The 23,555-nt window shown below is 33.3% G+C and overlaps 4 protein-coding genes across 5 annotated transcripts; 1 reads left to right on the forward strand and 3 right to left on the reverse strand.

Moving 5' to 3' along the window:
• The first annotated feature begins 3,233 nt into the window (after nt 1-3,233).
• Nucleotides 3,234-4,889, forward strand: LOC105961123 (RING-H2 finger protein ATL52). Its single transcript, XM_012985365.2, has one exon. It carries the CDS (start codon nt 3,520-3,522, stop codon nt 4,717-4,719), a length of 1,200 nt encoding a protein of 399 aa, XP_012840819.2. The 5' UTR covers nt 3,234-3,519; the 3' UTR covers nt 4,720-4,889.
• A 2,162-nt stretch (nt 4,890-7,051) lies between these two features.
• Nucleotides 7,052-9,749, reverse strand: LOC105961084 (transcription factor bHLH94). The gene is made up of 3 exons (XM_088826618.1): nt 9,114-9,749; nt 8,087-8,473; nt 7,052-7,338 (listed from the first exon to the last, which is right to left on the reverse strand). The coding sequence occupies exons 1-3, from the start codon at nt 9,477-9,479 to the stop codon at nt 7,201-7,203; spliced, it is 891 nt and encodes a 296-aa protein (XP_088682744.1). The 5' UTR covers nt 9,480-9,749; the 3' UTR covers nt 7,052-7,200.
• Nucleotides 9,750-11,299: 1,550 nt separating this feature from the next.
• On the reverse strand, nt 11,300-17,184 carry LOC105961119 (protein DETOXIFICATION 27). Its single transcript, XM_088826617.1, has 9 exons — nt 16,932-17,184; nt 16,328-16,590; nt 15,709-16,250; nt 15,156-15,242; nt 14,508-14,564; nt 13,434-13,672; nt 12,092-12,210; nt 11,872-11,961; nt 11,300-11,544 (listed from the first exon to the last, which is right to left on the reverse strand). The coding sequence occupies exons 1-9, from the start codon at nt 16,984-16,986 to the stop codon at nt 11,488-11,490; spliced, it is 1,509 nt and encodes a 502-aa protein (XP_088682743.1). The 5' UTR covers nt 16,987-17,184; the 3' UTR covers nt 11,300-11,487.
• Nucleotides 17,185-17,367: 183 nt separating this feature from the next.
• LOC105961118 (protein DETOXIFICATION 27) lies at nt 17,368-22,633 on the reverse strand. 2 transcript variants are annotated; one of them, XM_088826614.1, is made up of 8 exons: nt 22,218-22,633; nt 21,594-22,135; nt 20,737-20,823; nt 20,112-20,168; nt 19,398-19,636; nt 18,501-18,619; nt 18,234-18,367; nt 17,368-17,717 (listed from the first exon to the last, which is right to left on the reverse strand). In XM_088826614.1, the coding sequence occupies exons 1-8, from the start codon at nt 22,548-22,550 to the stop codon at nt 17,609-17,611; spliced, it is 1,620 nt and encodes a 539-aa protein (XP_088682740.1). In that variant the 5' UTR covers nt 22,551-22,633; the 3' UTR covers nt 17,368-17,608. The 2 variants fall into 2 exon arrangements, with proteins under 2 accessions (XP_088682740.1, XP_088682741.1); XM_088826615.1 differs by having other exon boundaries at nt 17,368-17,668; nt 18,278-18,367; nt 22,218-22,632.
• Between the last annotated feature and the right edge of the window lie 922 nt (nt 22,634-23,555).

Raw genomic sequence — 23,555 nt, forward strand, 5'->3', positions numbered from 1 at the left:
CGACCTGTTGGGCTTCGAATCTTGATGCCCGTTAAAGGTAAATTAAAAGAACAAATGGATAATAAAAATTGGAGATCCAATCCAAATGTTAAAAGAATTGGTAATTATTTAAGGACCAACATGTAGGGATGTTTATTCGTGTAATAATGTACTGAACCGTATCGGAATTTTAGTAAATTGAAAAATTTGTAACATTTACTGAACAAACTATTTAGTTCGGTACAACTTTTTACCGAATTAAGTCGGGTTTTTTTCGTTGTACTGGTAAAACGAAAATATATTTTAATATTTTATAAAATATATATATTTAAAATAATTAATTCTTGAATTCGACATTCACATTTCAACAATCAGTTTTAAAAAGCAAAAATAATTATTAATAGAGGCTAATTTGTAAATAATGGAAGAAAACAAATTATCAATCTAAAAGTATTTTCTAATTTGTTATAACTTATAAGTTATAACTTATAAAATACACTAAATAAGATTAAATAATTGAATTAAACATGAAACGTGGTTTCAACCAAACGCGACCTCAGGGAACCATGAAAAGGTTGTGAAGGGACGAATGCCACATGCATATGTAACGATTTGAATAATGGGGCTATATGACAAACACCATTCATTGAAATTTTACTTCTTCATAAATCCTTTATTTATAAATGATATTTGACATAAATTCAATGGGCCTGAAATACCATATATGCCCCACTAATTATTAATTAGTATAATTATTCAAATTAAAAAAGAATTATACTCATAATCTACACCCAAAATCTTCTCCAAAATTATTCCCCCATCATATCACGCCAATTCTGTTTTTGTTTTTCCTTTTCTTTTTTTATTTTTTTTTATTTTATTTAATAGTTTTCTTTATTTCGATATTTAAAAAACATTGTAATTATTTTGTTTATTTATCTTTTATTTTTTTTGGTTTTTTATTTTAAATTATTTTTTTCCTTATTTATATTTTTCATATTTTTTTTATTTTAATTTTAAAAAATGATTTTAATTTTATTTTTCGTTTTTTCATGGTTTTTTTTTCTCAAGTTCGAAATTTTTTTTCAAATGGTTTTTTTTTTTTTTTTTCTTTCCAATTTTTTTAAATAAAAACCACTCTTTATAAAATTGAAAATCACTCTGTGTAAAACAGTTATATAAACATGAAAACCACTCTGTATAATAACTATGTAACATGAAAACCACTCTGCATAACAACTATGTAAACTTGAAAACCACTCTGTATAACAACTATGTGAACATAAAAATCACTCTGTATATACAATTATATAAACACGAAAACCACTCTATATAACAGCTACAACATGAAAACCACTTTGTTTAACAACTATGTAACATGAAAATCACTCCGTATAATTACAAATTCCCATGACCAACAATCATTAAAATAAAATAAAAAAATCTGAATAAAAATACAAACATGTATTATATCTCTGCAATTATATTGGATTTTTTGAAGCTCCAACGGAGAAAAGTGAGAGAAAAAACACGTAGAGAGTGAGAAAAGGAGAGGTCATTGTCGGTTGCTAAACAAACAGTAACACCCCTAAAAAAGATTAAAGGGTTCTTTGTTTGCTTCGTTTTTGTGATTCCCATGTGGGTTGGTGTAAAATCTTGAGTTTGCCGATTAAAATGGAGGTTATTAGATGGGATAAAGATAATATGGTCATTAAATAGCTAACTAACTCCCTAATTATTAGGATCCCTTAATGGAAAAAATATTATATATCTTTTAATATCAGAATTAAATATACTTTTTTTTTTGTTAATTAGGGGTATAATGGTGATAATTAAATGTTTTTAATTAAACAAAATTATTTTGGATTTATCTTGAAAATGTAAAATAAAATTGGACTTATTGTAATGATACTTGTGTAATGAGGGAGTTTTGTCAAATTACCCTTTAAATAATTAAGTTGCAAGTATGGGATAAATAAATTTGAATCCCACTATTGTTTTATGAATATACCCCTGGCATATTCATTAATGATTTAATTAACTCATATAGAACTAACTTATATATATATATATATATATATATATATATATATATATATATATATATATATATATATATTGATTAAAAAAAACATTGAATATTGTACAGTGATGCAAGGTCTATTTAACTAATAGTTTATAACAGAAAATGGATGTTCCTCAAAAGTAGCTTTTATTTTTTTCTCTTACGAAATTAGTTAAGTTATAATTTTAAAAGCACATATAAAATAACTTTTATGATCTGAAGCTACTTTTATAAATTATTAAATATTATATTGAACATTTATGCCCTTGTTTATATTTTAATCTACTTTATTAGAGTAACTGCAATGGATTTATCCAATGAGGTTATTAAAAAAAGTTTATTGATATTTAATTAAAGTACAAAAAATCAACAACAAAAGAAGGTGGAGGATTTCTTGTTAAATTAATATTTAAAAATAATATTAAATTGTTTGATATTTGTGTTTGAAGTACATATCAAAATATCATCTAGAAATAAAATGAGAATTTAATAATTCAATTTGATATTTTAGCCCTGCAGTTGCTCTTAGGTGGTGTTTGCAAATGCTTTTTGAAAGTGATTATGCGGTTTTTTTGGCTCATAATCTGTTTTTAGGTGTTTGCAAAATCAACTTTTGCTTTTGCTTCTCTTAAAATAATCTGCTTTAAGCTATTTTTTTAAAAGCACCCATAACCCAGCTTTTTCAATTTTAGTTCATTTTCCGAAATATTTGCAAAACACCCCCAACTTTTAGAAATAAGCACTTAAAACTAACTTAAATCACAATCACTAACTTCTGCTTTTAAATAATCATTTGCAAACACCACCTTAGGGTGTTTAAGATTTTACAGCAATAAAATTTGATAAAATATTTATTTGTGAAAATCGCAACTTTACGTTGATTTCCTAAAATGTTTCTTTTTCAAGATATTTTCGATCGCCCTTATATTTTAGAATTATCAAAAAAATATTGTCTCGGTTGTTAATATGATTGAGTTCTTTGTAATTGCTTTATAATCATCATCATCATCATTATTATTATTATTATTATTATTATTATTATTATTATTATTATTATTATTATTATTATTATTATTATTATTATTATTATTATTATTATTATTATTATTATTATTATTATTATTATTATTATTATTATTATTTATTATAGAATAATAAATAAATTAAAAATAACAAGATTTGGTTGAGGAGTGACGAAGGCAAGTGCACAACTACTTAATAACGCGTATTAAGTAAAACAAAGTCCCGTTGACTTTGACAAAGACAAAGCAACCAAGAAAACAACCACACCTTTCCTCTACTGTTCATCTAAAAAAGTTTGCCCCCACCATATTAAACAACCAAACAACCCCTTAAAATCAATCTATAATACACTCTTCTTCTCCAATCTCCAATCCCCACCATGTGTTCGATGAAAGTCCTCACAGAGAATTCCACCCCCTTCTACATTTCATCTTCTTGAAAAATAATCATCCATGGCAGCCCTTCACTCCAGAAAGCTTCTACCTGCAGAAGATCAACCTGTAGCAGGTGATAAAAGGCCAGAATCATGCTACATGTGTTACGTTTGCCCCGACGATTGCTACCTCCAAACACCGCCGCCGTCTCCGCCGCCGCCGCCGTCTCCGCCGCCGCCGCCGTCGTTAACTAACCACCACATACCGACGGTCTTGATCCTCATGCTCTGCGTCCTCGGCGGAGCTTTTCTAGTCCTGTCGTACCTCACAGTCCGGAGGTACAGAAACTGCAGGAGGAGAAACTCGCCGCCGTCGTCGACGGCGAACGCTGACTCGCCGGCGGAGGATTATTTTCTCGACGAGGATCACGGCCCTGCGGCGACGGCGGACCACCACATCTGGTATATCCGAACCTCTGGCCTCTCTCGATCACTAATCGATTCGATTTCTGTGTTTGATTACAAAAAAGGCGGAGGGTTGATCGAATGCGTCGATTGTTCGGTTTGTCTGAATGAGTTTCAAGAAAACGAAACCCTCCGCCTTTTGCCCAAGTGCAGCCACGCGTTTCACGTGCCGTGTATCGACACTTGGCTTACGTCGCACAAGAATTGCCCCGTTTGCCGGGCACCCGTTTCGACTAATAATAATAATAACGATAATAATGTTCGATTATCGGGTTTTATCGAGACGAATGTAGTAAGTTCGGTGGAGGAGAATGATAATCGTAATAATAATCACCCGACGATGGCTCGTAACGAACCGGTGGTTCAAGAAGAAATAACGATCGAAAATAATCGAGGAGAGAATATTCTTAGGGAATCAAGAATCGGAAAATTTAGAGTGGTTAGTGATTTGGCGGGTTTTAGGGTGAAAGTGGATAATCAAGAATCGGAGCCGGTGAGAAGATCCCTTTCGTTGGATTTCTCGTCGGCTTCGATTGTTTATAGAGATGTTATTAGCGTGAGAGACGAAGGGTGTTCGATGAATAACAATAACAATACTAATACTAAATTGGAAAATTTTGGGAAACGAAATTCGAGTGTTTGTACGAAGATTAAGAAAGATTCTTTGCTTTCGATACAAAAAGGGTCGGTTTCGATGAAAAGATCGTTCTCGTTTAGTGGGAAGAGATCGTCGAGTAAGAATAGCAGAAGCCAAGAATCGATCACGATACGAGAGCTCGCTATGTACACGAAATCGCAGTCGATAAATTTGTAGAATTGTTACATTTATTGGGCTGCAATTTTTTGTGAGCTAGAGATGAAAATTGAATATGATTTTCTTGGTCTTGTTAATAATGTGTACAATAGAGTGATAAATAGCACTCAATTGTAATTATGAACAATACTTTTTTTTAATTATTTATTTATCAATAAGGGCTTCTTAAATCATCGGCAATTTAGGTTCAAATCTCTGTGGCGATTCTTGTCTAGCTGTTTTTGGTCCTTTCGGATGTTCTAGTTGGAAAATAATAATGTTTTTTTTTTTTTTTTTAATATTCTGAGTATCTGACCTTGAAATTTATTTTTATTTTGAAACAAATAAATAAAATTAATTTCCATTTTTTTTTAAACATATACAATTTTACTAAGAAAAATCCCAAAAAAATTATAATCTCAGCCCAATCTTATATCTATGTGGAGAAGCTTGTCTAGGACCGTCGATGCTGATCTGAAGTTTTTCAATTATGGAACAATATTTTTCATTTTGACTTTCTGAAAAATCTGATCCCGACTTTTTCCGAATTATTTTCGATCGAGATTGGAACATCTATGAGTTTCCAATTTCAATTTCCATATAAAAAAATAAAAAAAAAATCAAAAATACTATTATTTTTTCCGAACATTATATTAGTTTTACACTTATAATATCAATATTATCAGGTATTTTATATTTCAGGTGACTAAAAATTTGTATTTTTCCAGTTTGTTATACTGGAACGCAATAGGAATTTATTTTTTTCACTATAAAAAAAAATAAAAAAAAATGGGAAGTGCCAATTACAATCCGATGCTTGAGGTAAGTTGAATCTTATTAATCTAGAGACAAGTAGTGCAAGTGGTTGTTGTCACAATCTTGGATTGTCTAAAAGGCAAGATCAAATGAATGATTCTATTGAACAAGTCAATGGTTATCTATACGTACTAATTAGTTACTAGTTAGTACATATTGCATTAAATTGAGTTGTGCAAGTAGATGTAGCATTAAATTTAAGGTACCTCATTTGGGTACACTATTAGCTTGATCTAATTGGAGAAGTGGTAATAATTTATGCTTGAGCCGTTTTTTTAAAACTCGTATACTATGTTGGAGTTGGACCGGTTCGGTTCAATCGAGCACAACTGGATTTTTAAACGTAGATTTAAAAATTAAAATGGGACCTATTTGAACTTACGTTTAAATGTACATTTACAAATCAAGCATATCTCTCTATATCTCCATTTTTATGCCTAAATTAATCGGGAGTTTTCCCCCTTTTTTCTTCTCTATAGCTGGTAATTTACCACCTCAATTTGACCACATATGACCAGATCTGGCCATCCGCAACTATGTTTGTGAAATTTCGCTCAGATTCAGCCACAAATAACAGATACACGGTGGTTTGCGTTGTTTTGGCCGAAACCGAATTCCTTGACCGGTTTGCTGGTTCCCGTGGTTTTTTCCGTTCGAACCGGGTTTCAATAGCGGAACTGCAGCTAATGAAAATATGGGTTTTTTACTTCTTTAATTGAACAAGTAATTGACTTTTACCAAAACAAATATAACTAAGTGTGTTGTAATGTAAAGTACGTCAACATATAATGGTGCAAAATTTCAATTGACTAAATTAAATAAAAATAGATATAAAGTCATCCAAAGTTTGACATAAATATCTAGTGAATGTTTGAATAAAAAATGGAGGTCTGATTATGTTCTTTCCATATATGTTATGCAGTAATGAGTTTTGTCCTAAATATTAATAATATTTATTTATAGATACATATCGTCTTTTTGGCAATGGGCCAAACAAAGTCCTTCTATATCTTGTGGGCTTTTTGCTGTTGTTGAATACCTTTTGGACCTTGATTTTGTGGGTTATGCATCCAATAAAATTTATCAGAAAATATTTCATCACAAATTTATATATAATTATGTACTATCCACAGCCAATCATATAAGTCACCGGGCAAACAAACTTACACTCTAGTATAGTAGTTTACGAATTGTACGAGAGACGTAAATCACATTGAGTTAATTATGTATGAAGAGCTTGACCTAAGGACCGTTAGTAATGTGATTCGAACTTTGGTCAATTGACACAAGTTCACTCGCTCGACACGTTTTTTTTTTTTTTATGTATAGAAATTGATATGTATCTAGCTCGTGCATTCATAATTTTGTGACACTCCAAATATCATATATATATATATATATATATATATATATATATATATATATATATATATATATATATATATATATATAGATAGATATAGGAATCAAATTTTCTCTACAAGAATAGGGGGCTGCCCATGTTGTGGTTGGGAAATGAAATTTAGATTAATCAAACTTGATTCGAAATAGGTTAATATTATATACCTAACAAAACATAAGATAAGGCCATTTTAAACGTAATTTGTACTTAAGAATCTTGAAATTATGTGTAAAGGAAACTAATAAATTTGACTAATTAGCAAATTAATTTTGACAAAATAAACCCTACTCCGTGAATTTGTGCGGCGTGTTGTCTGGGCTAGTGCTAGTAGATGTGGACTCTTCTTGGATCAATATTTTCATCATATCATGCACCGCCGAGGCGATCTCATTAACCGTAGTTAACTGACATTTGTCTTCAACCTGTAATTAATTAATAAGTTATCGATTTTTTTTATAAGTTGATGACAATATTTAAAGAATTTCGATTTTTTTCTGATGGGTGATTGCTTGGTATTATTGTTGCACGTCACAATTGAATCATGTGACTTGATCGATATAGCGCTTGACATGTCACATTATATAGTACTCGATGAGTGTATATATATCGATTGTGTCATATATTCTAACTTTTAGAGTAAGTTAAAATTGAATTATTATCTAAAAAACTAAATTCTGGAATTTATAGTGATGTTACTACGTATGGGTGGAAATCGGAATTAGGACTTTCGAACACTGATTTTTTTCATAATTGAACAATTAATCTAATATCATTGAAAAAAAGGAAAATTCAAAATTTTGAATGAATAAACTTGTTTCAAAATGAGAAAATTTTGCACTGGGATTGGCAAAATTCGTAAATTTTCAATTTTTAGTAACCTAAAATGTAAAATACGTAATAATTTTGATACTACAAATGTAACTTTTTGAAAAAAAAAATTCTTCGACTCGAAAAGTCAAAATCTCATATATATTCCAATCCCAATCCCACAAAGAATAAAAAAAAATGCAGAAATCGAAAGTCTGAGAATTCGGATTGAAAAATATTGTTCCAAAAAAAAAATGATCAAAATTAGTAGAAATAAATAAAATTCCGTTCCAATTTTCACCCCTATACGGTACTATTCATAAAAATTAAACTGAGGGCAAAACAGGAATTCCACAAACATACCTTAACACTGAAAGAGTAGAGCACCGATTGATCAACGGTGGTGATGTTAAGATGGAGAATATTAAGGAAAATAGATTGAAATCCGGCCACCATTTTAAGGAGCTGACGTGGCCTTCTCTTCGATAGAATCTTGATATTTGCATGGCTCTCCACCATCGTCACCTCCACGTCAGCAATCCTCGACCGCCTCTCCACCGCCGCGGCTGCCGGAGAGTCAATGCCGCACGGCCGCGTGGAGAATTGAGGGAAAGTGAAAAGATTAGCAAATACGTCACCGTTTTGCTGATGTTGATTAGTAACTGATTTATGGGCTTCGAGAAATTGGAGAAATTGTTCAAGCTCCTTCACAAAATTAATTGCACCACCAACAGTTGATGCTTGATCTCCCTATTAAATATTTATAATTAGTTATGAGTAATTAATTACAAAATTAAATAAAGTATTAATATATAGACTCTCAACTCCAAATTAATTTTGAAGTTAATACACCAGAACATCGATAAATTAATATTTGACAAATTAATAATTTCGATTAAATTATTAATTTTTTCGATTCACCAGTCGAAAAAAAAGTACTAAATTATTAGCTCGACAATTTAATATTCCACTAAATTAATTGAATTTTGTTAGTCCCGACTTTATTAATTTATATAAATTTAATTATATTATATGTGTATTTAAAAGTATAAAAATAATTGACTACCTTATTCAAATTTTATTCGCATCACTTTCGTAATATTATGCATTTTTTTTTAAATTTATTCATTTTTTAAAAATATGTATGTCACATATGGGTATTATTTGTTAATTATTATTGTTAAATAAATTGTACTAGAGGTGTAAACATGTCCTACCAATTAGTACCAAACTACATTTTTGCACAAAAATATATATGCATACATTAATATACATCAATTCATTATAGTATCACTTTCTTTTTTTAAATATTTATCAAAATAATTAAAAATAGTAGGGGGGCTGGGGTGGGGTTGGGGTGGAGTGGGGGGGGGGGGGGGGGGCGTGTTACCCGCTGAGCATAGGAAGGTGGCATCAAGGAGCGGAGGACGGCGAGGTAGTCATTCATCTGGCGGCGGCGATTCCTCTCCACCGTAATATGAGTCATCCTCTGCTTCTCCATCTCCTCCCTGTTCTTCATATTCTTTGTCCGCCTCCTCCTCCGCCGTCTCGAACCCGCCGGCGAGTGCACACCTCCGGCGAAGAATCCGTCTCCGGCGGGACCGACGCAAGTGTCCGGTGAAGAAGTGGTGGTCAGAGCGACTGAACAAGGCGGCGGAGGATCCCAATTATAGTACCCATTATTGTAGTTACAATCTTTTCCGCCGTAGATGGAAGTGTTGTCGTCTTGCTGCTTAATCACAGCCTCCATAGCCATTTTCTCTCTCACACACACAACACTTTTTTTCTTACAGGAGAGAGAGAGAGAGAGAGAGAGAGAGAGAGAGAGAGAGAGAGAGAGAGAGCTACACGTAAAGGCAGAACATAGGGGAAGAAGCTAAGCAGCTCTGCTTTGGTACCTTATAAAAAGGGTTCAGCTTAAAAACCGAAACATTACGTACAGTCACATATATCTACAGCATCTCACACGTGAGGCTGTGTTACTTATCTGTAATGATTCTAGAGAGAGAGAGAGAGAGAGAGGGGTGTGTTTAACTCCCGTGTATTTTGACTGGTAATAATTGTAGTAATTACACCTTTTCTAACACAATAATTTATAATTTATTGCAAGATTTCATCAATCATTATTAGGTGTGCAAAACTTTATGGCCAATCAATGGCAACGTGATGATGCTAGTTATATTGATTAATTACATCATCATTACTTACACTACACCGTGTAGATCTTTACCATTCATATACACACAAACACAAATACCCGCATTGATATATGTAGATCAACGGTAAAAAATCACCCTGTGTAACCTTCACCGGGTGTAGGATAGATAAAACCCATAGTTTAGTATTTGTTAATTACTTAGTTCTTTAATTTATATTTTTGGAGAGAACACTAGTAATTTCATTTGTAGGGGTTTGTTTGTTGAACTCGATGAACTTCACCAGATTACATTATATATTAGGGTAAATTACGAATATCCCTTATTAAAATAAGGTCAAATTGTGATAAACTCTCTCTTGTTTGATTAGTTACAATCAGTCCCTTAATTATGAATATTCTTACACTCCCATCCTTATGGTGGCAAATTCAACATAATCTTCTAGATTCCAAGGAATGTTCTCTAGTTTGCATTCTTTTTGTGTAAAAAAATGCAGTTTCAGATGCACACTAAATTGATATTTACAAGCCAAAAGACACATCTTATGATCATCTTATTTCAAAATGTGGAATTCGAATAGAGTAAAACGGGTACAAAGTGTAGAGTATCCACATAATCTAGAAAATTGCACTAAATTTGACACCGCAAGAATAAACGTGTAAAAAGATTCATAGTTACGAGTGATTGTAATTACCCAAATATAATGATTTTTTTTTTAATTTAACCCTATTTTAGGGGTCAATGTAATTGACCGTGTTATATAAAAACTTTTAACTATATTTGAGCAAACGCAGATATATATCGAAGAGACATTCTTTTATATAATTTTGGTAATTGTTTATTGACGTATTCAACACAAAGCCCCAAAAAAAATTATATAGAGAATTATTACATGTGCATGGGAATTAAAGATGTTTACGAGAATATATTCTCTTACACTTTGTTTGTGAAAGTGCAGCAAGAAACATGGTGACATCAACATGTTACAACTCTTCATACGATATATTGTGTTTCCCTCACCAAAGAATCTATTTAATTACGTCATTCTTTTATAAATAAAAATATAATTTTAAAAAAAATAAATAAAGTAAATGATTTCTTCTCAATTTAACACAAATCTGGGGTAGGAGTTTCTTGTATTAGTGTAAACAATAGTTATATATATATATATATTTGATTATTTGATTTTTTTTTTCTCTCAATTCGGGTTTTGCTTACAAGTTTTTTAATTGATTTTGTACAAAATTTATCGCAGTACTTGTGGGCCGCTCATTGCCGGATCTCCTCCACGTGGATAATTGTTGCCAAACCCATACTAACATGCGTAGATGCATAATTACTCGTTAAAATGCTCTTAAGATTATCTCTTGGCTTTTGAGTTGCGAAATTGACTCGATTCGAAGAAGAACACGGACCGACATGCAAAATAAACACATTTACATTGGTGTATCATGTATGTAATATAATAAACCATTATTAGCATATATAATTGAACATAATATGTATATTTTGTAGAATATTTGAGTGATTTCCACCTAATTAATCAACAAAAAATGTTGAAACTCTGTCGACTTTCCAATTGAGAAAATAAAATTATATTCAATTTGTTTATGCGTCAATTATCGGTTCCGACCACTTCTTTACATTCGTAGTTGCCTTGACCGCCTGCATTTTAAACACAATGCATATCAAATGAGGTTATTGGATACCAATGAAAATCGAAACCGAACTTTGAGATTTTGCGAATTCTGATTCGGAAACTTTCAATTGAATTAGAATGCGATTCATTTGAACTAAATATTTCCAGATTTCGCCAATTCTGGAATCGTTATTAGCTTTCTACTTTTGAAAAAAAAACACAATTATAAAAATACTATTTCTTGAGATTTCGTCATTCCAAATTTCACCCCCTAACTAATAACATAAATTTAACATCCTAAAATAGTATTAGAAATGTGATTGTATTTATTTGTTGTGAGAAGATATTCGTACCTCTTTTTCCCAGTCGCATCGAATTGTGATGACGGTTAAAATGGCTGTCTGAAATGCAGTGCCTCCAAATATCATACCAGCCCAAATACCCTAAAATATTAACATATTCTATCAATTAATTAATGGGGTAGTTATATATAAATGAAATTTATTAAATCTCAAAGAAGAATTTAAATAATATACAAGGAAAAACTTGAAATTAAAAGAAATAAAACCATACCATAACTCCTTGATTGAAAACCCATCCCATGAGAATTCCAAGAGGGAGTCCAACTAAATAGTAGCAACCAAGGTTAATGTATGCCACGTATGACTGCCATCCCGAACCTACAGCCACACCTACACACCAATAAAAAAAAAAAAAAAAAATTATTATTATTATTATCACAATCATACAAACAGTAATTTACTTAATATATTTTGATCAAAAAGCATGAATTCACTTGTCAAACTTACTAGTGGGGACAAAATATAAGAATACAGAAAATCTTGATTTAAGTGGCTTGAGTCAGTATATATATCAAGGTTGTAAAAAGCGGTAATCGGGTCGGAGGCGGTCAGGGTCCGACTCACGATTAATCGATGCGGCGGTGATTAATCGATGATAAATTGGAAATAAATCGATTTTTAAAATTTAATATAATATATTTTTAGATATTATTTATAAATACTCAAGACACATATAAAAGATATTTAAACATAGTTATATCTCCATCATGTATATATATAATAATAAAAGTTTAATAATAATAAGATCATAATACATAAATATCCTTATAAAATATAAATAAAAAACATTTTTTTGAATTTACATTTATTTTTGAACATTCCTAACATATATCATTAGTTCTTTAACAATAACAGTTAAAGATAAACAAAATTAAACATAAGCTCATATTTTGAATTATTAAAAAAAAAAAAAAAAACCGATTTTTGGCCGATTTTTGCCACCGAAGTTTGACCCGCCATAAAGGTTTGACCGCCTCGGACAGCCTCAGACCGCCTAAAACCGCCTCACAGGCAAAAAACCGATTTTTCAAATCTTTACACTAAAATTGTAAAGGTTTTTTACCACATCCGCCTCGGAGACCGATTAATCAGCCGCCTCGGCCGATTTTTAGAACACTGATATATATATATATATATGTATATATATATATATATATAAGAGTACAAAAGGCCAGTGTTGAAATTGGACAAAAAAAAAATTGAATTTCGCCCACTGCGATATGAATATTTTCGATTATACATGGAACACAAAATTTCATTGTTTTTTGGATTTTTTGGAATGGAATGGTTGGAATTATCTTTTTACTTCCGAAAAAATGACTTTCTTTTTTTCTTCTAAAAAATGATAATTCCGATCAATCCAAATCACACCCCAATTCACACCTCATTTCATCTATGTTCAATGACCGCCTTAATCAAAAGCTACGTGATTAATTAGGGTGTGTGTGTATGTGAGAGAGAGAGAGAGAGAGAGAGAGAGAGAGAGAGAGAGAGAGAGAGAGAGAGAGAGAGAGAGAGAGAGAGAGAGAGAGAGAGAGAGAGAGAGAAAGTACCTGAAAGAATAGGTTGAACACTGTTGAGGAGGATAGTGAAAGCCAAGAGAAGAGAGAGATGGCTAACTGCTTCTAGAACAACTTTACTGGATGTGTAAATTAGAGCAATTTCATTGTGAAATAGCATTACAATTACCCATAATATTATTCCCACAGTTACTGATTCAATCACAGATACTATTGTTGCAAACTTTGCTCCTTTTGCATTCCCTGCTCCCAGTTCATTCGCCACCCTTACTCTTCTCGTTTTCGTCGTACATGCAACGACAACATTATTACCAAATTACCCTTCAGACTTATACTCATATACACATATACATACGTATTAACTTCATATATGCATTTGTGTGGACCTCAAATTTGGCTTCAACTGTGGACTCTACTCAACTAAGGACCACCACCCTAGTATAAGATCGTCTGTACCACAATTTTACTTTATATTTTGGATGAAAACAAAATTATTTAATTTGGAGAGGAGAATATACAAAGAAAACGTTGGCGTACTCGTTCACAATATTCCATTCCAATCACCGTAACTCTAGATTTGATCTGAATCACTCAGATATTTGGCCAGATCTCTTATCCAAAACCCTAACTTGCCATATTTGAACTCTCTTGTGTTTTCCTCACTTACAAGTGAATCTCATTCGCTCACCGATGAACAAAGGTCTCAGAAGTCAACAGAGATTCAAATTGTGTGCTTTTTTGTTCCACTCTCTCTCCCACTCGTAGAAGGGCTAACTATATATAGATGGAAAAGTTGATTTGTCTGTAAAGCAAAAAAGGCTAGAAATGAACAGCCATCGCCATAGTTAAACGGTTGTGTTGTGACGCCGGACAATGCCTAGAGGCATTTAATGCGGGGTTCAATCGAATGAAAGAGAAAGAGAGGAAAGATCAGAAATTAGAGTTTGAGAAATCCGGAGGTAAAATACATCGAGTAAATTAGGTTGTTTACCCTTTCCTATGACCTAATTTCAAATTATTATATATATATATATATATATATATATATATATATATATATATTATAAAACAAAGTATTAAAGAAAAGTAATATCAATATAATTTTACCCAGTTCCAGCGAAAAATGCGAGGGGAATCATCATTGCCCAACCGTTGATGCTCATGCTGCATTATTATATACAAGGCAACAAATAAATAAAGTTAAAGCATACAACACAACGACGCATTTATTATTTTATTTTATTAAAATACATACAAAATGAAAAATGACCGTCGTGTGATGTAATGTAATGTAATGATAAGAATTTATTGCCACACACACAAAGAAAATTCCCATGTGACATGCATATATAAATGCCACGTCCCATAAAATGACACAAATTCATATTAAAATCATGACTTTGTAGTCAAGTGATGAAAATCAAAACAAACTGTCCGATACTCGATTCAAGATCGTTCGTCACAGCTCCACTGGATTTAATTATATTAAACAAATAAATAAAATATGTACAAAAATGCATGTTATCAAGTTTCAGCTCGATTTATGTTCACTCAATTAAAGCTCGTTCGAACTCGAAGCTCAAACATAGCTCGATAAGACAATAGACCCATATTTGTGTGTGTATTAAAAACACGACTTTTAGTCCAAGCAAGAAAGAAAGTTTATGATGCACCAAATCGATGAAAATGGAAAGACGAAAAAAATATTATTTAAAAAGAATTAATGGCTGAAAATGAAGACTTTAATTTGCATACCAAACGGACAAGGCATCGACCGCGATTTCGACGTTGCTTAGATTTCCGGTCATCACTATAAGAATTCTGTAGTACCAATTCTCCAAGCTGGTCACATTTTGTAAAAACATGTGAATCAGATTCAAGAATATATGAACATCATTAATTCAAATTAAGTATGTACGCTCGTATATAAAAATGCTCGTTTAGAATGAGGGTTCGTTCCGTAAAATCATATTGAATTCAACCGAAATATCATCCCGGATATCGAATCGAAATACTAGGTTCAATTTGGTTATTATGTAAATAACCCCAAAAAAGAAAAGAACTATAAATATTAAACCATTTTTTTTGTTTGGTTTAAATAACCAAATTGTAATTCCATTAACTAAATATATATAGTTGATATCATTTCAATATTTATTTGTGTCTATTAAATGATTACTATACTGTCCATAAATTTGAAGTGTGTGTGTGTGTGTGTGTGTGTGAGAGAGAGAGAGAGAGAGAGAGAGAGAGAGAGAGAGAGAGAGAGAGAGAGAGAGAGAGAGAGAGAGAGAGAGAGAGAGAGAACCATAGCATGACACCAGAAGAAGCAGAGAGCTTAAAAAACTCCCACAAACCGGAAAACGCATCGGCGGAGAAGCCAGTCCACGTCAGCGGGCAACCGCCGCAGACGGTGTAGAAGAACAGCCCCAGGACCATCACCCACCACGACACATTCAGCGTGAGGGCGGTACCAATAACCCCCAGTCGCAGCCTGTAAACAACCAGCCAGCTCAGCAGCACGTGCACCCCAAGCGCCCCCAAATTCATCCAAGCAATCACACTGTTCTTCAGCTGGCTCTGCAGAAACCTCTGCATTGGAAACACAATCGCGAAGCTGAAATGGAGCGGCACGAAGCACACCGCCACCACACCGGACATCTCCGCCACGTCCGCCGGCTGCCCCAGTGCCTCCAGAATCGGCCCGGCGAAGAGCAGCACCGGCAGCGTCACCACGCAGCACAGAGAGAGAACCAGCCACGAACGCTGCAGGTAAACCCCCAGCATGCCGTACTTCTTCGCTCCGTACGCCTGCCCGCACAGCGTCTCCAACGCACTCGCCATTCCCAACTGACAAATCAAAATCAAAAAATCGAAATCGAAATCGAAATCGGAATCGATTCAGAAATAAAATTAATTTTGTTTACCATGAGGCCGAAATCGAAGCCCATGATGACGGTGATGGCGATGGACATCGCGGCGAGCTCGAGGTCGCCGAGGTGGCCGGCGAAGGCCTGTGTGATGACGAACATGGCGTACGTAGCGACCCGGCTGAAGATGGCGGGGCCCACGACCCGCCACAGCTTCTTCGTCTCGACCCAAACCCGATTGGAGATGCTCCGATTTTCGTTATCATCGTCTTCCACGTGTTTGATTGGTGGTGGTTGTGCATCGGTTGAAGAGCAAGTGTAGTCTAACCAGGGCCGGCTCAAGCCCATATGGGGCCCTAGGCAAAATAATAAATTTGGGGCCTTTTACATTAATTTTTTAATATAAAATTAAATATTTTGGATATTTTTATTTTAGTTTAAATACACGTATTAAAATTATTAATTAGTATATTATTTTTTTTTTACAAAATTCAGGCTATATATATTAATATTTTTTTTTAAATAAGAAAATATAAATTTTATTTCGTATTTGGGGGCCCTAACTATAGTAAACATAATTTTTGGGGCCCCAACTATAATACTCATAAGTTGGGGGCCCTAGGCATAGGCCAAAGTTGCCTATAGCCTAGGGCCGGGCCTGAGTCTAACAGGGGAGTTGTTAGGGTTTCTTCATTTTGATAGCTTCTGCTTGACATCTCTCTAATTTGTTTCTCTCTCCTCTGTTTCTCTCTCTAGAAATGGCTCCAGAGTGTTTACAGGGGCAGCGGGAGCATCTGGTGTGGAATAAACTGGAATAATTTAAAAATTGAAAATATGTTTAATATTAATCATATTTTCCAATTAATCCAACTCGGACCAACTCGGTCGCACTTTCCAATCCAAGCTGAACTCGGACACCCGAGCCAACCCCGTTCGTCTCCGGAGGCAGCCGAGCCGGAGTACCGATGTACAAAGTAAATAAATATATATTGATGTGTGTAATTAAAATAATAGATCATCAGCATATATATACATATATAGGCTTAAATATAATTTAATATGTATGTTTTGGACAGATTAAATTGCACTTTACAAACTACTGGAAAAACCATATATTACAGTCTTCAATTTCCTTGTTACATAACCTTATGGATCATATACTTACTAAAATACCAGGAAAATAAAGTACAGTTGAAACTTTATTTTCATCATGCAACGTTATATTTTGTCGAATATAATATCGAAGTTATTCCCAACTAATTCATCAACAAAAAATGTTGAAACTCTACCAACTTTCCGAGCAAGAAAAAGATCATCAATTCTATCCGTTCAATTTGTTCATGCAGCATTATTTGTTGATTCCGACCACTTTTTTACGTGCGTAGTTGCCTTGGCCGCCTGCGTTTTAATAAACACGATGTGTATCAGATAAGATTGTTGGCGGCTACTATGAAAGTTGGAGTAAACTGCAAAAACTACCCCTGTGTTATCTCGAAATAGCAAAAACCCCCCTGTGATAAATAAACTAGCAAAAACCCCCCTGTGAAATTTAGTCAAAGGCAGAATCCCCCCTAGCTGATTTTTTAGACTTGAAATGACAAAATTGTCCCTCAAAATGTATTTATATATATACATATTATATGTATATTTATTCTTTTTAATTTATTTGTTTAGAAATTAAAAAAAATAGTAAACAACTAAATTGATTATTTTTTAAATAAAATAATTAAAATATTTATAAAATATAAGAATTTATTAATTGCAAGACTCCAGGGGTATTTGTGTCTTTTTATATCAAGTCAACCCTCAAATAGTTCCATAGGGGGGTTTTTGCTATTAAAATAATTTCACAGGGGGGGTTTTTGCTAGTTTATTTATCACAGGGGGGGTTTTTGCTAGTTTATTTATCACAGGGGGGTTTTTGCTATTTTGGGATTACACAGGGGTAGTTTTTGCAGTTTACTCATGAAAGTTGTAACAAAATTTTGATATTTTGGCGATTCTTACCTCTTTTTCCCAGTCGCATCGAATTGTGATAACGGCCAAAATGAGTGTCTGAAATGCAGTTCCCCCAAATATCATACCAGCCCAAATACCCTGAAATTTAAAATATTTTATCAATTAATTAATGGGGTAGTTCTGTATAAATGAAATTTATTATATCTCAAAAGAAGAATTTAAATAATATATAAGGAAAAACTTAAAATTAAAAATAAAATAAAAATCATACCATAACTCCTTGATCGAAAACCCATCCCATGAGAACTCCAAGTGGGAGTCCAACCAAATAGTAGCAACCAAGGTTAATGTATGCCACGTATGACTGCCATCCCGAACCAACAGCCACACCTTAAATAAAATAAAAATAAAAATAAAACAGATTAATAATTTTCACAATTATACAAATTTACTTATTTATTTTGATCAAAATGAATTCACTTGTCAAACTTACTAGTGGGGAGAAAATATAAGGATATAGAAAATCTTAATTTCATCGGTGGAACCAGTATATGAGTATATAAGGCCGGTATCCCTCACATGAGGTTGAAGTTGGAACAAAATTTTCGGGATTTTGCCCACTGCGATCTGAATGTTTCCGATTATGGAACACAAAATTTCATTATGATTTATTGTTTTTTTGCAAGGGAATTGGGTTATATTTTAGATTCCTATTTCTGATCCAATTTTAATTTTCGAAAGTATTTATGAAAATCCCAATGCTTCTTTTCCGAAAAATACACTTACGAATATGAATACTTAATGTGTTTTTTTTTTTTTTTTTTTTTCTTACAGGTGATTTAAAATTTAAAAATTATGTATTCCGACAATGTTGATCCGAAAATTTCCATTTTAGAAAATTTGTTTTCATTTAACTGATTTCCTAATTTTTTGATTTTTTGGAATCTAATTAGAATTATTTTTTCACTTTCCAAAAAAATGGCCTTTTTTTTTTCTTTTCTGAAAATGCTAATTCCGATCAGTCCAGCTCACACCCCTATTCACACCTCATTTCATCTATGTTGAATGACCCTCTTAATCAAAAGCTTGGTTAATAATTAGGTGTGTGTGTGTGTGTGTGTGAGAGAGAGAGAGAGAGAGAGAGAGAGAGAGAGAATGAAAAAAATACCTGAAAGAATCGGTTGAACACTGTTGAGGAGGATAGTGAAAGCCAAGAGAAGAGAGAGGTGGCTAACTGCTTCTAGAACAACTTCACTTGATGTGTAAATTAGGGCTAATTCATTGTGGAATAGCATTATTAGTACCCAAAACACTAATCCCACTATCACTGATTCAATCACAGATACTATTGTTGCAAACTTTGCTCCTTTTGCATTCCCTGCTCCAAGTTCATTCGCCACCCTCACTCTTTTCGTTTTCGTCGTACATGCAACCACAACATTATTACCAAATTACCCTTCAAACTTATACTCATACACATATACATACATATTAACTTCATATATATATACATGCCCTCTCAAAAAAGAAAACAAAAACTTCAAAAATCCATTTGTGTGGACCTCAATTTTGCATGCATCAACTATCGACATCTGTATAGTAAACTAAGGACCATCTATATGATTGTCAGTTGTCACCAGCATATGCCCGGGGGCCATGGCCCCTCAATATTTCACAAATTCTTTTAATACATGAATTCACGTGTGGTATCTAATTACCCCAAATTTATTGTAAATTTTCTCGACGATTTTTACGTAGTCTACTCTTTCCCAATTTCGACTTTGTGCACTAATAACGATAAAAAGAATAATTTACTATATCACAAGTATAAAATAACAAAATAAATAAATAAATAATAAGCGATATATTTTATTATATTTACCCAGTTCCAGCGAAAAATGCAAGAGGAATCATCATTTCCCAACCGTTGATGCTCATGCTGCATTTATACACAAAGCACCAAATAGATAAAGTTAAAACACAATATTATTTTATTTTATTTTATTAAAATATATATTTACAAAAAGAAAATGTCCATAAAGAAGAAGAAGAGAATTCCGATAGCAAAACAATGAAAATGACCGTCGTGTAATGTTGTAATGTAATGATAAGAATTTATTGCCACACACACAAAGAAAATTCCATACATATATAGAAATGCCACGTCACATGAAATGACACAAATTCATATTAAAATCGTGACTTTGTTTTCTAGTGACGAAAATTAAAACAAACTGCTAGATACTCGATTCAAGATGCGTTTGTCAAATCAAATCTCAACTGGGTTAAATTACATTAAACAAACAAATAAAATATGTAGAAAAAATGCATGTTATAGAAGGTAGATTAAAAAAAAAAAAAAAAGCCATATTTGCGTGCGTATTATAAACACGACTTTTAGTTCAAGACAAGATAGAAAATTTACGAGGGACCAATCGATGCAAAATGGAAAGACGAAAAAAAAAGTTATTTAAAATGACTGAAAATGAAGACTTAAATTTGCATACCAAACGGACAAAGCATCGACTGCGATTTCGGCGTTGCTCAGATTTCCGGTCATCACTATAAGAATTCTGTAGTACCAATTCTCCAAGCTGGTCACATTTAAAAAAAAAGTATGAAAATTAGAGTCATATTTTTCTAAAAAAAGAAATTAATTAATTAATTCAAACTAATTAGTTGTATAGGAGGGTTCGATTCATTTGGTACGTAAAATTATATTTGTATTGAATTATAGCGAACCGAAATTTGGTTCGGAATTGTAATTAGTTCCAGGTACGTAGTTTGGTACATATATACATCGAGCCATGAATGCTCCGACCCTTGTATGAGCGCGACGGTTCGAGACATGACCGATACAACCCTGACTCTTATTGGTAGTTAGATTTACTTATTGAAATTAAATATGATTGCTCCCTACCTTTATTAGCAAGTACAATCAACGTGGTATATATATATATATATATATATATATATATATATATATATATATATATATATATATATATATATATATATATATATATATATATATATATATATATATATATATATATATATATATATATATATATATATATATATATATATATATATATTTTAAATTTGTAGAAAAAAATAAGGATTTGATTTCACAAATTATATAATTTCATTAAAAGTAAATCCAATTTTATACAAATTCAATTATAATTTTGAAATTGGACTAACATTAAGGGACTAACATTAAGGTTAGTATATATAACTGTTCGTCAAGTCTTTTGAGTTTAGATTAATTATTAATTTATTATTGGAATATTTGAAAAGTGTGTGTGTGTGAGTGAGAGAGAGAGAGAGAGAGAGAGAGAGAGAGAGAGAGAGAGAGTACCATAGCATGACACCAGAAGAAGCAGAAAGCTTGAGAAACTCCCACAAACCAGAAAACGCCTCGGTGGAGAAGCCAGTCCACGTCAGCGGGCAACCGCCGCAGACGGTGTATAAGAACAGCCCCAAAACCACCACCCACCAGGAGATATTCAGAGTGAGGGCGGTACCAATAACCCCCAGTCGCAGCCTGTAAACAACAAGCCAGCTCAGCAGCACGTGCACCCCAAGCGCCCCCAAATTCATCCAAGCAATCACACTGTTCTTCAGCTGGCTCTGCAGAAACCTCTGAATTGGGAACTGAATCGCGAAGCTGAAGTGGAGCGGCACGAAGCACAGCGCCACCACACCAGACATCTCCGCCACGTCCGCCGGCTGCCCCAGCGCCTTCAGAATCGGTCCGGCGAAGAGCAGCACCGGCAGCGTCACCACGCAGCACAGAGAGAGAACCAGCCACGAGCGCTGCAGGTAAACCCCCAGCATGTGATACTTCTTCGCGCCGTACGCCTGCCCGCACAGCGTCTCCAACGCACTCGCCATTCCTAACTGACAAATCAAAATCAAAATCAAAAAATCAAAATCAAAATCGAAATCGATTCAGGATTAAAATTAATTTTGTTTAATTTACCATGAGGCCGAAATCGAAGCCCATGATAACGGAGGTGGCGATTGACATGGCGGCGAGCTCGAGGTCGCCGAGGTGGCCGGCGAAGGCCTGTGTGATGACGAACATGGAGTACGAAGCGATCCGGCTGAAGATGGCGGGTCCCACGACCCGCCACAGCTTCTTCGTCTCGACCCAAACCCGGTTGGAGAGGCTTCGATTTTCATTATTATCATCTTCCACGTGCTTGATTATAATTGGCTCTGCGTCTGTTGAAGAGTTTGTGTAGTCGTCTAACCCTAACAGAGGTGCTGTTAATGTTGTGGTTACTTCATTTTCATCGCTTCTGCTTGACATCTCTCTCTCTCTCTCTCTCTCCTCAGTTTCTCTCTCTAGAAACGGGGCTCCAAAGGGTTTACAGGGGGCAGCGGGAGCATCTGATGTTGGAGATAACTGTTTGTATTTATAGAAAACGAAGGGGTGCATGCAAGGAAAAAGTGGGACCCACTAAGGGCTATTAGGAATTCTTAATATGATTATTAATTAATAATTTTAAACTGATTTCTTTTTATCGTAAAATTCAATCAAAATAAATTGTCCATTATTGTATATCAATTTAAATGCTCCAATTTAATTTATAAAATCAACCACACAATAATATTCAAGATGAAGACAATGAAATTAAGCATACTAAAAATGTAAAAACACGAAAAATCGATTTTGTTAGGTTAAATTCGATTTTAAACCCGGTTCAATCTATTTTTTTTTTTTACCTAGTTCGACCTGATTCTTACTACTTCACTCGTTTTTTTTGTACTTTCCAATTTTTTCATGTTCCTGGATCTGATCAATGAATAGGTTGCAGTTCAATCGTCGGTCCGATGAGACATATACGGACAAGATAGATTCGTATATATGTTTCGACGGATGATTGGGAGGACAATAAATATCGATGTCGACGCATGTGATTATAAAGTTCACAATTATTTTTTGAGGGTCGAAATTTCACATTTTTGGTGTTTTTTTTTGTTTTTTGATAAGAAAATTTCACAATTAATATTAGTGACAGCCTGCAGATGCCGAGAGCTTCTTCAGCGATTGGGAAATTGCCTGTCAGAAATTGCATGAATGTGGACAACTTTTAGCCACCCTCTCAATTTTTTACTCTATTTTTCTCATTTATAAATATTCCAAGTAATATTAGATATAGGCCTCAAGAAATGGTCTTTCTTTAAATTTATTTTATTAGCATATATAGAGAAAGGTGTAAATATTAAAAATATAGGTAGAGTATCTACAAAAATGTTATATAAACGTATATAATTAGCAATTTGATCATCAAATCATATAAATAATTACCGA

The sequence above is a fragment of the Erythranthe guttata genome, chromosome 12 (genome assembly GCF_056151865.1).
Source record: "Erythranthe guttata isolate IM_541 chromosome 12, IM_541, whole genome shotgun sequence".
Taxonomy (NCBI): domain Eukaryota; kingdom Viridiplantae; phylum Streptophyta; class Magnoliopsida; order Lamiales; family Phrymaceae; genus Erythranthe; species Erythranthe guttata.